We start from the raw sequence: 14,463 nt of genomic DNA on the forward strand, positions 1-14,463 counted from the left end.
TAAGTATGAAAATCCAAAATGAAGTCTATAGTTATATACAATACTGATGTCTTGTATTAATGTAAATATCTTACTGATAAGAATGTCATGATAGTACAAGATACTCCTTTTATGTAGCTTTGATGAAGTGTACACCAAACTTTATACTATTAGTTTGTTTCCTTCACAACCTAACATTATTAACAATGAAGTTAAAATGAACAAGGGAAAGTCTAGGTGGCCTCAACCTACACAAAGGACTATAAGCAATTAAACAATGATGAGAATGTGAGAAATAGATTTACAGGAAAGAGCACATCAATTACATATCTAGTACCAGATGGTCAACTGTGAAAAACGTACATACAGGTAACATTATACAGACTGAACAAGTTGTACTTAGGCATATAGGAATATATATATATATATATACACACACACACACATATATATAGGAATATCTTACTGATAAGAATGTCATGATATAGGAATATATATGTGTGTGTGTATATATATATATGTACATACACACACATATATATACATGTATACATATGTATATATATGTGTGTGTATATATATGTATATGTGTGTGTGTGTGTAAGAGAGTGAGAAAGAGAGAGAGAGAGAGAGAGAGAGAGAGAGAAAGAGTGAGAGAGAGAGTGTGCAGGAACAATTAATAAAAAAAGAAGCCACAAATATAAAAAGAACAAGGAACAGTTTTATGGGAGAGCTTGGAAGGAAAAAAGGGAAGCGGAGAATATAATTATATTAATATCTCAAAAAAGTAAAAGAAATGATTAAAAATAATATTGTTAAAAGGAAAATACAGAAGAAATACAACAGAATGGGGAGCGGAAGATGAATGAGCCCTTTGGCTTCCTAGATGTACTAATGATAGTTTGACTAGCCAGATGGGCGGCACAAATCTGGAGGTGGAAAGAGAACTCTAGACAAGTGTTACCACAAAAAATAACACAGAGAAATCAGGCAACAGTCCAATCATACCTTCCTCCCCAACAGGAATATTTTAAAGTGAGTAAAATTGTATTGTAAATAATATTCAATTTAGTTTAAGATTGACTTATTATGACAGAAATCAAGCAAACCTTGTTCGGAAGTCATTGTTAATGCTAGCTCATATATTTACAAGGTGTTTTGACTTGATCAAAGAGGAAAGCTAATTTTATACCCAATACAACATACATAGCTATAATATAACAGCAATTTATGCTTCTTACAAATAAAAGCATCTATAGTGATCCTTCAGATACATTCCTGGAAAGACTAACAAGAAGAAACCAGGTAAGGGGTTGGGCAGGTGGCTTAGTGGCCACCTAAAGGTCCAAGTGCCTGTTCCAGAGGATCTCACTTTGGTTACAGAATCCTGGACAGATGGCTCCCAGCTTCTTGTGATTCCATCTCCAGATGATTGTCGCCCTTTTCTTGGGCATCTGAAAAGTGAGCATCCCAAACATGAGACATACATACATGATACATACATACCTATGTTTGCATAATTAAAAATAAAATAATACATTTGAAAAAGAAAGTTTAAACTATAATAGTTTAATATATGATTATATAAGGACAAAGGAATGAATGAAAAATATTACTACATAGTACATGGAAAATGTTTAGTGTTATTTTGCAAATTTTAAATCCATATATAAGGTTGGTACACACAAGACTACTTGAGTAATATATAATACCGGAATGTATATGCTTTGGGGCATCGACAATTACTTTTCCATTTTTAACCAGTAAATAAGGAAATGTGTCCAGAAACTTACATGACTTCCTTTAAAAATTGCCTAGTTTTATTTTGAGGGCAATAATTGTATATAACCTAGATTTTTCATACACAAGAACATGAAATGTGTCAGGATCTATTGGAAGTGTATCAGAAAGATTGTGGACCAAATTAAAAATTTCTAGCTTGAGTGTCCACTACTCTAATGTAAGCAGAATAAATGAATTTAAAACCTACACATTGATATAATGATTTGCAAAGTACTAATAATTTTTATATTAAAAATATACCCTGAAGACAAGGAATTAGACATAATATCAAGTTTTCTCTTTTACCATATTTGCTTTGTACAAGGGAGGGAGGAAGAGAAGGAAGAATTTCTGCAACAAAGAAAGTCAGTTAATTCCTGGCAGTTATAGGTTTTGTAGGTTCTGAAAAAATAACACAAAATTTCTCCCAATAGCTAAATAATATTAATCAAAGAAGATACCCATTAAGCTGTTTTGTTGTGGGATTATAATAGTTTATTGAATTTGAAATTACAGTATTAAAAGAATCTCATGAGAATAATGAAGGTAGATAAAACAGTTAAATTTTATCTATCTATATAGAACAGATTGATAGTTGATGAATTATTGTGAAATTGTGTATGATGCATATTGAACAAACATACCTAATTATTTACATTAGGTAATGCTTTACATTAATTATGTTTTCATTTTTTGATATTGTATATTAAAATCATTTTAATAAGCTTAAATTAATGTGCTATAGAGGCTGAAGCACTTTTTAAAATACTATAAGTTTTCATCACTTTCTTAACAGCATTTACTACCTCCTTATTTCTCAGGCTGTAAATAAAAGGGTTTAACAAAGGAATTATTATTGTATAAAACACAGCCACTGGTATATCTTTATTACCTTCGTCAAATGGTCTAATATACATGAGAAGGCAGATGTAGAATATTGATACAGAAAAAAAATGGGATGCACAAGTAAAAAATGCTTTTCCTCTCCCGTCCTTGGATTTCATCTTGAAAATAGTGACAAGAATGCAGAAGTAAGAGACCAAGACAGTGGCAATGGTAAAGACTTGTATTGGCATTGAAAAAATATATATCATTAATTCATTGATAAATGGGTCTGTACAGGAGAGTCTATACAGGGGAAGAATATCACAGAAGAAGTGATCAATTTTCTTAGATTTACAAAAATTTAATCTTAATAGACAGCCTGTATGGATCATGGAATGCAGGTTACTGGCTATGAATGTGCCTATGCTCATCTGAAGGCAGAGCTTCTTGGACATCATGCTGTGGTACTGCAGAGGGTTGCATATGGCCACATAGCGGTCATAGGCCATTGCTGCCAGAAGAAAGCAGTCTGCAGTTTCAGCAAGACAGAGAAAATAGAACTGTGCCATGCATTCATAGAGAGAAATCCTTCTGTCCACAGAAAAGAAGTTCTCTAGCATCTTGGGAGTGATGGCACAGGAGCAGCAGGAGTCCATGAGAGCCAGGTTGCCCAGAAAGATGTACATGGGTGTGTGGAGACGGGGCTCCATGTAGATCAAGGTCACCAGCCCAAGATTCCCCACCATGGTGACCAGATATATGACAGAGAACACCAGGAACAGAAATGTCTTCAAGTCTGGGTCATCTGAGAATCCCACCAAGATGAATTGTGTGGTCAAAGAGTAATTCATCTTCTCCATTCTCATCTCTCTGCTGAGACAATAATTTATTTGAAATGTGATATTTTAGGCAATACATGTTTTATTCTCCCTCTCCAGTTATAGTGCACAGCTGCGGTTCTATTTGATTTACTTTAGTTGTCCCCTGAACAATGTCATGGTACATTATGTAATATGAGAAGAAACTACACTCAGGTTCTGCACTGCATATTGTCTTGAGATGTCTGTTGAACTAACTCTTAGATGTTTCATATGAATTATTGTATAGTTCTATATAAATTTATGGCCAACATATATGATTTTATATTTATCAATATTGAAACTCTCTTATGGTAGTAACTTACTTTCCAAAAATATTGTATTCTCTGGTCAATAAAATGTTGAAAAAAAAATTGCCCCTGTAAATATTTTAATGGCTAATTTATAAATCCTCATAGAATTAGAATTAGGTTGAAAAATTTTGTCTTACATTTTCCAGCTAATATTACTGTGGGCTATTTTAAATTAAAGTTAATTTAATTTTTTTAAGAGTGGATAAAATTGTAGTTGGCACCATGCCAGGCCTTTAATGCCAGGAATTGAGAAGCAGAAGTGGTAGATCTCACAGTTTGGTGCCATCCTGGTGGACAGAACATGTTCCAGGACACCAGGGCTACCCACTCCCCCAAAAAAGATTGGAAAGGATTATATAATATGATCATTTTCTTTTAAATTTTTTTTTTTACTGATCTTAGCATATTTTGAATCTTACTCTACTTTTTCTGACAAATTTCTATAGAAATATCTCTACTCTTAATCAACCCTGTTTCCTAACTTTTTCTGTCTGTTCTTTATTTTGTGTCTTAGTAACAAAGTATCTACATCCAGTGTACACATTGAAATGTATGTGGTAAATACCTTTTGTGTACTTTCCAATATTACTATATTGGAAGCAATATTTTTCTCTCATTGAGTTCACTATAAGTTTTACAATTATATGAGTATTTAAACTTTTCTATTCTTCCTAACTTATATGTTAGTATTCAATGGCCACCCAAATTTATTAGATTATAGCTTGGCCTATATAACACTGAAATATTTAAATCCAGAAACAGCATGTATTTTTACAGCTATGATCATTTTTCTTCTAGGAACTGCTAGAACTCTCTGGCTTTAATAGATTTTAAATGGATAAGTTTTAAAGAACAGCCTACAATAGTTTTTAAACAGCCATGCTTTAAAATCACACTGTAATTACTATTTCCGTGGGTTTTATTGGCTAGACTGAACTGAACACACTATTTTGTTATTCACTCCCATAATATAGAAAGGTTTCTTGCATTGTGTTACTGATGTCTTATAATTAAACTAATAAAATAAATTACTGTTTATAATTCAAATATCTACACTAACTTTCAAATTTTGTTATTTTGAAAAAACCTTTTTAGCACTACAAACTTTGCTTTTATCAGCATATACAGGAAAATCAAACAGGTATGTTCATATTTAATTTGAGCCAATGCCATTTTGTTTTTAAAAATATAGTATTAGAACATGCTATGTGAAACTCATTTTTCTATGTGAAAATTCCTCTCTACTACCAAACATAATTATTAAACCAAATCTGAAAAATAATTTTACTATCCACCCTTGAATCATTTTAAGAATTGTTGATCTTACCTGTGTATTTGCTCACAAAACTATGGTGTTTTTCTGCTCAGAATGGACATTTACTGCTACAGTTTATCTTTCAGTATATCTCCAATTCAGAGACAAACCAAACATAAGTAGATAAAATTTAAAAGTAAACACTTAAGTATTTTTAGATTTTATTCTTCATAGGTAGGAATGAATTTGAAATCAATCCACATACTGTGGGTTTATTAGTCATCACATTATATGACCAAATAGAGTCACATGATCTTTACAGAGGCCTTAAACCATTAGGGAGTAATTTATGAAAATCTAGGACACATGGCTCAGTGGCCAGTGATAATTATTACATTATCTTCCGGGCAAAAGTTAAACAAACAAAAAAATACAAAAAAATTGATTCTAAAGGGAGTTCCTTGGCATTGACAGTAGGTATTTCTGCAGAGATTTAATCTGAGATTCCAAAACATGATTAAAATAAAAAAAAAAAAACACTTTAATTAGAGGTAAGAGAAATGAGATTTTGAGATTAAATCAATGTCCATCAAGAAAGTTGGCTTTGACATCATCTTTATGGTTAATGCATTTGATTAATTGTGCCTCATCCAGCTTGCTTACATGGAAATGATAATGGGTAGAGAAACAATATGGATCACCTGGTAACGAACAACTTTGAGAAGAAATTTGGATTTCCGGATAAGACAACACAATCTGGTGCAATCAACTGGAATCACATGCTTTTCTCTCAGTACATACAGTGCACCTGACCACATCCTCTAGATTCATTTCTGGAAACAACTCTGATGATATGTCCTTTGGTGTCATTTATGTGTTGAGAAATAAACAGAATTTTACGTTTCTATGTTCGAGGCTGTGTTCAATTCCATGAGATTGGAGATAAATGGAATGTATGAAAGTATTAGCATGATTAATGTGAGTAATGCCAAGATTACAATTTTATTGTACTTTCCTCTTTCATCCTTTCTCATGTCACCATTTCATCATTTCTTGTGTACAGAAATGGTTTTGGATCCTATTTATTCTCCATGACACTATTTTTAGTCTTCATACTCATTATATTGCTTTTATAAAGTATTTTATTCATTTATGGTCCAAATGTTTCCCACTCCTGGTACCCCCTCTCATAATTCTTAACCCATCCTCCCTCCCCTTCGCCTCTAAGAAGGTGCTCTCCTCACTGGGCATCCCCCTTTCCTGGGGCATCATGTCTTTACATTATTAGGTGCATCCTCTCCCACTGAGGTTAGACAGGCAGTCCTCTACTACATATGAGCCAAGGGCCACACCCGAGCCCATGTATGCTTTTTGGTTGGTAGCTTAGTCTCTAGGAGCTCCCAGGGCCTGGGTTAGTTGATGCTATTTGTCACTCTGTGGAATTGGTGTCCCTTTCAGGCCTTCAATCCTTTCCCTATCTCTTCAATACAGGTCCAATGGTTACCTGTAAGTATCTGCATCTGTCTCAGTCAGCTGTTGATAGAACCTCTCAGAGGACAGTCATGCTAGACTCCTCTCTGCAAGCATAGCATGGCATAGCATAGCGTAGCGTAGCATAGCATAGCATCAGTAATAGTGTCAGGGGTTGATGTCTGCTAAATCCCACTTAGAAGAGGGAAAAAATAATCACATGGGGCAGAGGAAGAGAGAAACCTTGGTGGGAGAGAGGAGAGGGAGGAAAAAGGGGCCAGGACCATATATTGGGGGATGGATAGGAGAGAAGCCCAGAAGGCCTGGAAAGTGAATGGAATTTTGTAGCTGTGGGGCCTTGAGGCAGGGAGGTGCCTCTAGAAATTCCCAGAGACCTTAGATATAAGAGACTCCCAGGACTCAATGGGGATGACCTTAGCCAAAATGCCCAACAGTAGGGAGATGGAACCTAAAGAGACCACCTCCTGTTAATAGATAGATATCACCCCTAGTTGAGGCATGGGGCCACGCATATTAAAATTTTTGACCCAGAATTCTTCCTTCTAAAGGAAATGCAGGGACAACAAATGGAACAGTGATTGAAAGATAGGCCATTCAGAGACTGTCTCAATTTAGGATCCATCCCATGGGCAGGCACCAATCCATTACTTTGTCTTTTATCATTTATTCTTAAGTATCTATCATCAGGGATATATTCACATTTTGTCTTTCTTCTATTAGGTTTCTAATGAGAACATTTAATCTTAATTGCCATCTAGTACTTTTAATTTTCATATGCAGTCTGAATCCCACTTTGCATATATTACTAACTTTCGAATCTCAAAGTGATTGAAGTCTTTGTAATATAAAGGTCTCTAATCAGATTTTATTTGTGTATTCATTCACTGGAAAAGACCTATTTCATGTTATATTAATTTCATTTTTTACTTTATATATGGAAACCCTCTCATAATTTTAGATAGTCTAAAGATAGTCTAATTCATGAAGAGGTACTTCATGAATGTTATTTAATTTTTAAATTAAATTTATTTATTCACTTTATATCCTAATACCATCTCCCAATTATAGGAAACCCTTGACATGGACTCTCCCCATATTCTTCCTTCCTCTTCACCTTTGAGAAGGGGACCCCCTCTGGGTACCACCTCATTAATGTACCCCTACCATTGCACATCAAGTCTCTGCAGGACTACGCACATCCTCTCCCACTGAGGCTAGACAAGGCTGCTCATTTCTTTTAGGGAAAAGGAATCCACAAGCAGGAAGCCAACGTATTCAGGGGTAGCCCCTGTTCTTGTTTTTAGGGGCACCAGCATGAATGTTATTTAAATTTATTGAAAAGTAGAAATATCCATTATGCTGAGTTATGTAAGACAGGACAGAAACATGAGTTCTGCTTGATTTCAGGTTTGATATCTAATGAAGGTGATGGCATTAGAAAATGGTTGTTGCCCAGTCCTGGAGAGTACAGTGAGAGAGTATAAGGTGAATGAGTAATGAGCTACAGAGCAGCAAGGAGCTCAATTTAGGATGGTAAATACAGCTCACAGTCATATTTTGTAGAGGTCCAAAGCCCAAACAAAGGATTTTGAAGGTTTTCATAATACAGAAGTGATAAAAATTTTAGGAAGTGAATACGTCTAACCTGACAAACTTTGGATAATGCACTGGGATATTGAACTATAAAATGGCATCTAATATGTACTATTTGGTGGATGAGTATAATATGTGTGAAAGCTTCCACATGTGAAGTTACCAGGACATCTGCCTTAATTCTCTAAAAGGAGGTCTCTTCCTAAATCTGGCCAGCAATCCCTAGTGATCCTAATGTTACTACCTCTTCACCTCCAGAGTGAAGTACTAAAGGCAATGTCATACCCAGCTTTTGACTTGGTTGCTTGGCTGAAAACTCAGGTCCTTGATGTAGCCTTCAGATGGCAGTTTCCATTGAACTTTTATTTGGTCAATTTTTTGTTTTCTTGTTTTGTTCTTTTTGTTTTAATTTTGAAGGTTTCCAACTTTTCATATGGAGAATTATACCTCTAAGTCTTGATGCTGCCCTGCCTTTTCATATTTCCTTTGACTGGCACTTCTTCTGAAGTAGATCGCTACCAATTTTTGCATGATGTTTTTATTTAATTATCCAGATTTGTTTTATTTTGGTAAAGTGTACATGCAAATAATACCAGAAGTGCCACCATAACCATTTAAAATATAGAATTCAGCGGTAGTGAGTACATTCACTGTTAAAGTCCTTGTGCACCCATCACAATCATCATTTCCAGAAGCTCTTTAAAAATCTTTCCCAACAGAAATTGTATGTCCATTAAATACTAATTCTCCATTCTCTCATGCTCCCAAGCAACTACCATTCTACATTCTACTATTGAATCTGACTAATCAAGGCCCCAATGTAAATGAAACTATACAGTACTTTATTTTAAAAGGCAACAAAACTCACTTGTTATACTTCAAGACTCAATCACATTAGAGTGAAACTATCTGTTTTTGACTAGACTGGAAGTCTTTACAGACAAGATAAGCCTCAAACTCACAGAGATTTCCTGCCTCAGCCTTTGAATGCTGGGATTAAAAGTGTGTCCCACAACATTCACATTTCTTCTTTTTAAAATATGGAAATTGATGGACAGACTACATGTTGTTATACATTCATTTAATAATGGACATAACAATTTAGACTTAAATTGACTACTTTGAATAAAACCATTATGAATAGTGGTACACAAACATCTTGTCCTAATTAGGGTTTCTACTGGTGTGATGATACCATGACCAAAATCATGCTGGGTAGGAAAGGGCCCATTTGGTTTACACTTCCACATAGTAGTTTATCGCTGAGGGAAGTCAGGGCAGAAGCCTGGATGTAGGAGCTGATGCAGAGGCTGTGGAGGGGTGCTGCTTACTGGATTGCTTCCTCTGCTTTGCTCAGGCTGTTTTCTTATAGAGTCTACTCTATAAGAAAATACTACCCACAATAGATTGGGCTCTCCTCCATTAATCATGAATTAAGAAAATGCCATATATGTTTGCCTTCAGTCTAGTCTTAGGGAGGTATTTTCTTTCTCTTTTTTTCTTAAATGTTTTATTTATCCTTTGTGAATTTCACACTATGAACCCCAATCCCACTCATCTCCCCATCCTATCATATATATCCTGGCCCCTTGCAACCTCCCATGCAAAAGAAAAATCTTTCTGTTGAAACTGTGGTTTGTCACACAGTATATCCTTTTGCCCAAACAGCTTTACTTGCAAACGTTCATGGCAGTGAGTCATTGGTTTGGTTGAGGCCTCTGGCTTCTTCTATATTATCAATATAGGATCCTCATCAGGACTCCTCTCAGAAATCCAGCTGTGGCCCTGTACCATGCAGATCCTCCATTTTTGGATCAGCAGGACTGGCCATTTCATGCACTCCAACAGTCCATAGAAGCTGTGGATATTGGAGTGGGTCAACTAAGACCAGAGGAAAGCTGAATTGGTCATCCCAGAAGCTCTGCTGTACCCACATCACTAGCGCCACATCTTCTGCTTTGCATGGGCATAGGGTGGGGCCAGCTCTCTCTTGTCTCCTCCACCGCAGCTTTATTGTGCAGCACATGTGCAGTGTGGGACACTGCTTTCTCCTGAGTGCCACAGCTGGTGAGGGGTTAGACATGTTCTCCTCCATTCACCTCTTTGGAGCCAGCAAACAAGGAGCTAGGCTAGCTCAGCACATTGCTTGGACATCAACAGGACCTCAGATGGCAGCCTAGAAGGGGAACATCGGCATGGCCATTGGTGGTAACATGGAACTCAGATGTCAACATTGACGACACTGGGTGTGATAGTACCACAGACCCATCCAAGGCCTCTGACAGCAGAACAGGCCTGGATGTCACCATGGCTTCAGATGGTCAGGCTACTCCACTCAGGTTGGCCCTCAACATCAATGCAGCCTCTGGTCATCAACTTCCTGTCAGGCATCAGCTCAGAACACTGACATCTAGATGTCCTTTGGTGGCAACATGGGTCACAGGGAATAGTACAGACACTGGTTGCAGACATAGCACTTGTCGGCAGACCAGGGCTGGCCATTGCTGTGGCCTCAGGTGGTTGCTCAGGCTCTTATATCCACATGTTGTCTCTCTAGTTCCACCTTTATCCACCGTGCACATACCTCTCAGGCTTCACTTTCTCCCCCATCTCTCCAGCATGTTTCCCATCCTTTCCATCTTTCGATCAAATATTCAATCGTCATAATAGTGCCTATCACAGGGGCAGGGCAGGAGGTTGCATATCTCTATTCTGCCACCCCAGGGTCTCATGGTGGTCTTTTTAACAAGCTGACTTTTCTCTCCTGTAAGTGAAGAAGTGTTCACTTATATTCAGAAAAGATAAAATGGATACCAATATCAACATACAACAAAGATAGGTGTTCAGATATGCCCAAAAAACACTTGATCATTGAAACTGTACACTCAGAAAGGATGAATAGGAAAAGAATATAGATTAAAAGAGGATAAACTATAGTTAAAATTGAATAATAATATGACACAAAAATAAAAGCAGAAATAAAGAAAGTTAAGGACAGGAAAGATTATGGGATGAAGATATCAAAGTTACAGTAAGGGAAAGCTAAAAACAAATGCACAACAAAATTTTAAAAATTAAAAACAGGGATCAATACTCCTTTCTTTATAAGGATATAGAGTATGAAATACTTTTATTTTTCACCTCCAGATTCTAGTTTAAAGTTCACTAGGAACAAGAATGGAGGTGGTTTAAGTCCCTGCTTCTTTGATCCAGACATGTTAACCAAAGACCACTGTATAGAGGCTGAGCTCAGTTTACCTTACCTGCCTTGCCCTTGACCCAAGACAGCCACTACAATGAGGATGAACTTGTATTGAGAATAGACGCAACCTCAAATCCATTCCTGCCAGGGAAGATAGGAAGAACCTGTTTCATAATCCCACACAACAGTGGCATTTGGGCCAGCACATGCATGTTGGGATGCCTGAAGAGCCCATGCTTTGTTACCCAACATGTCTGGGGCTCTGTGTGCTGAGTGATAAAATCAAAGCAATCCTCACTGATGATGCAGGTCACAGGGACTGAGTGATCCTGACAGTCTAGTCATGCTCGTCTCTGTCTTGGGCTCCTCTACATACCACGTATATAGTTGAGTTATTCATCCCAGAAGTTGAACCATTATTCCCAAATAGAAACACCCTTTACTTTCCTCTGTAACAAAGTCCCATGTCCTACCAAACAGACCTGTGTTCTTGATTATGCATCCAAGTTGCTATTGGATTCCTGACATAACACTGATACTGTGTGTGGTCCCATGCCTTGATTCAAAGGAGCATTGGAACACTGAAAACCCCACAATAGCACCAGTGGGCAGACTAACAGGTCAGAAAGTACCCTCTTCAGTGCCTTCTTGCTCCAGAAAGTAATTTCAGGTTTCCATGTGGTTCTTCCAGGGGATCTCACTTTGTTTACAGAATCCCTGCCAGATGTCTCACAGCTGCTTCTGATTCCATCTACAGAGGACCTGTGGCCCTATTCCATCTACAGAGGATCTGTGGCCCTCTTCTTCAACACCTGAATAAGTAAGCATTCCAAATATGACACATACATACATACATATCTATGCATAGTTAAAATAAGATAAAACATTCAAAAAAGCAGTTTAAACCATAATAGTTTAATATATGACTATACGAGGACAAAGAAATGAATGAAAAATATTACTATACAGTGACATGGAAAATTTTCAGTGTTATTTTGTAAATGTTAAAAGTCCATATATAAGGTTGGTACACACAAGACAACTTGAATAAAATATACTACTGAAATGTTTATGCTTTTGCATATCATTTTTGGTTTTTCATTTTTAACCAATAAAAAATATAGTCCAGAAACTTACATGACTTCCTTTAACATTTTTGCTAATTTTATTCTGAGGATAGTAATTGTATATAGCCTAGATACTCCATACACAAAAACATGAAATGTGTCAGAATTTACTAGAAGTTTATCAGAAAGACTATGGAACAAATTAGTAATTTCAAGCTTGAGTGTCTACTACTCTAACATAAGCTGAGTACACTTATTAAAACCAATATATTTTATGATGATTTGCAAATTACTAATAATTTTATATTAAAAATACTCTGAAGACAAAGTTAGACTTCTATATCAATTATTCTCTTCTATAATGTTTGGTTTATAAAAGGTAGAAAGGAAGAAATGTGAGAATTTCTGAAAAAATAAAGTCAGTTAGTGCCTGTCAAGTTTAGGTTTTGTGCATTCTGGAAAAATAACACGAAAAATTTCCCTACAGCTATACATTAAGTCATTTCATTGTGTGATTATAACAGCTTATTGAATTTGAAATTGCAATATCAAAAGAATCTCATGAGAACAATGAAAGTAGATGCAACAGTTAAATTTTCTCTTTCTATATAGTGCTGATTAGTAGTTGACAAATTATTTTGGAATTGTATATGCATGCATATATAGCAAACACATCTAATTATTTAAAGACTAATACTTTACATCAATTAGGTTTTCATTTTTATATTGTATATTAAAATCATTTAAATAGGCTTAAATTAATGTGCTATAGAAGCTGAAGCATTTTTAAAAATACTATATGTTTTCATCACTTTCTTAACAGCATTTACTACCTCCTTATTTCTCAGGCTGTAAATAAAAGGGTTTAAGAAAGGAATTATTATTGTATAAAACACACCCACTGGTATGTCCTTATTACTATCTTCAGATGGTCTAATATACATGAGAAGGCAAGCATAGAATATTGATACAGAAAAAAAATGGGATGCACAAGTCGAAAGTGCTTTTCCTCTCCCATCCTTGGATTTCATCTCGAAAATAGTGACAAGAATGCAGAAGTAAGAGACCAAGACAGTGGCAATGGTAAAGACTTGAATTGGCATTGAAAAAATATATAGCATTAGTTCATTGATAAATGGGTCTGTACAGGAGAGTCTATACAGGGGAAGAATATCACAGAAGAAGTGATCAATTTTCTTAGATTTACAAAAATTTAATCTTAATAGACAGCCTGTATGGATCATGGAATGCAGGTTACTGGCTATGAATGTGCCTATGCTCATCTGAAGGCAGAGCTTCTTGGACATCATGCTGTGGTACTGCAGAGGGTTGCATATGGCCACATAGCGGTCATAGGCCATTGCTGCCAGAAGAAAGCAGTCTGCAGTTTCAGCAAGACAGAGAAAATAGAACTGTGCCATGCATTCATAGAGAGAAATCCTTCTGTCCACAGAAAAGAAATTCTCTAGCATCTTGGGAGTGATGGCACAGGAGCAGCAGGAGTCCATGAGAGCCAGGTTGCCCAGAAAGATGTACATGGGTGTGTGGAGACGGGGCTCCATGTAGATCAAGGCCACCAGCCCAAGATTCCCCACCATGGTGACCAGATAGACGGCAGAGAACACCAGGAACAGAAATATCTTTATGACTGGATGATCTGTGAATTCTATGAGGATGAACTCTATCGTTAAAGAGTGATTTGCCTTCTCCATTCTCATTTCTCTGCTGAGACAAAAAATTAAGAAATGTGATATTGAATGAAGAACACGTCTTATTCTTCCTCTATTTACATTGCACCTGTGAAGCCCTGTTTAATTTACCTTAGTTGTCCCCTAAAACATGTCATGATACATTATGTAATATGAGAAGAAACCACGCACAGTTTGTGCACATGGATATTGTCTTGGGATGCCTGTTGAGTTGTTAAATGCTTTACATGGATTATTGTACATCTCTATATAAATTTATGGCCATATATGTGATTTTCTATTTTGCCGTATTTAATCTCTGTTGTGGTAGTAACTTACTTTCCAAAAACTACTATATTCTGTGGTCAATAAAATTTTTCTAAATTTATTGCCCTGTAAACATTTTAGTG

The 14,463-nt window shown here is 36.2% G+C and overlaps 2 protein-coding genes across 2 annotated transcripts; both read right to left on the reverse strand.

Moving 5' to 3' along the window:
- Window positions 1–2,492: 2,492 nt before the first annotated feature.
- LOC116086468 (olfactory receptor Olfr180) lies at window positions 2,493–5,263 on the reverse strand. The gene is made up of 2 exons (XM_031364722.1): window positions 5,085–5,263; window positions 2,493–3,456 (listed from the first exon to the last, which is right to left on the reverse strand). The coding sequence occupies exon 2, from the start codon at window positions 3,450–3,452 to the stop codon at window positions 2,493–2,495; it is 960 nt and encodes a 319-aa protein (XP_031220582.1). The 5' UTR covers window positions 3,453–3,456; window positions 5,085–5,263.
- A 7,860-nt stretch (window positions 5,264–13,123) lies between these two features.
- On the reverse strand, window positions 13,124–14,083 carry LOC116086469 (olfactory receptor 181). The gene has a single exon (XM_031364723.1). The coding sequence runs from the start codon at window positions 14,081–14,083 to the stop codon at window positions 13,124–13,126; it is 960 nt and encodes a 319-aa protein (XP_031220583.1).
- Window positions 14,084–14,463: the final 380 nt, after the last annotated feature.

The sequence above is a fragment of the Mastomys coucha genome, unplaced genomic scaffold, assembly GCF_008632895.1.
Source record: "Mastomys coucha isolate ucsf_1 unplaced genomic scaffold, UCSF_Mcou_1 pScaffold12, whole genome shotgun sequence".
In the NCBI taxonomy this organism is placed as follows: Eukaryota; Metazoa; Chordata; class Mammalia; order Rodentia; family Muridae; genus Mastomys; species Mastomys coucha.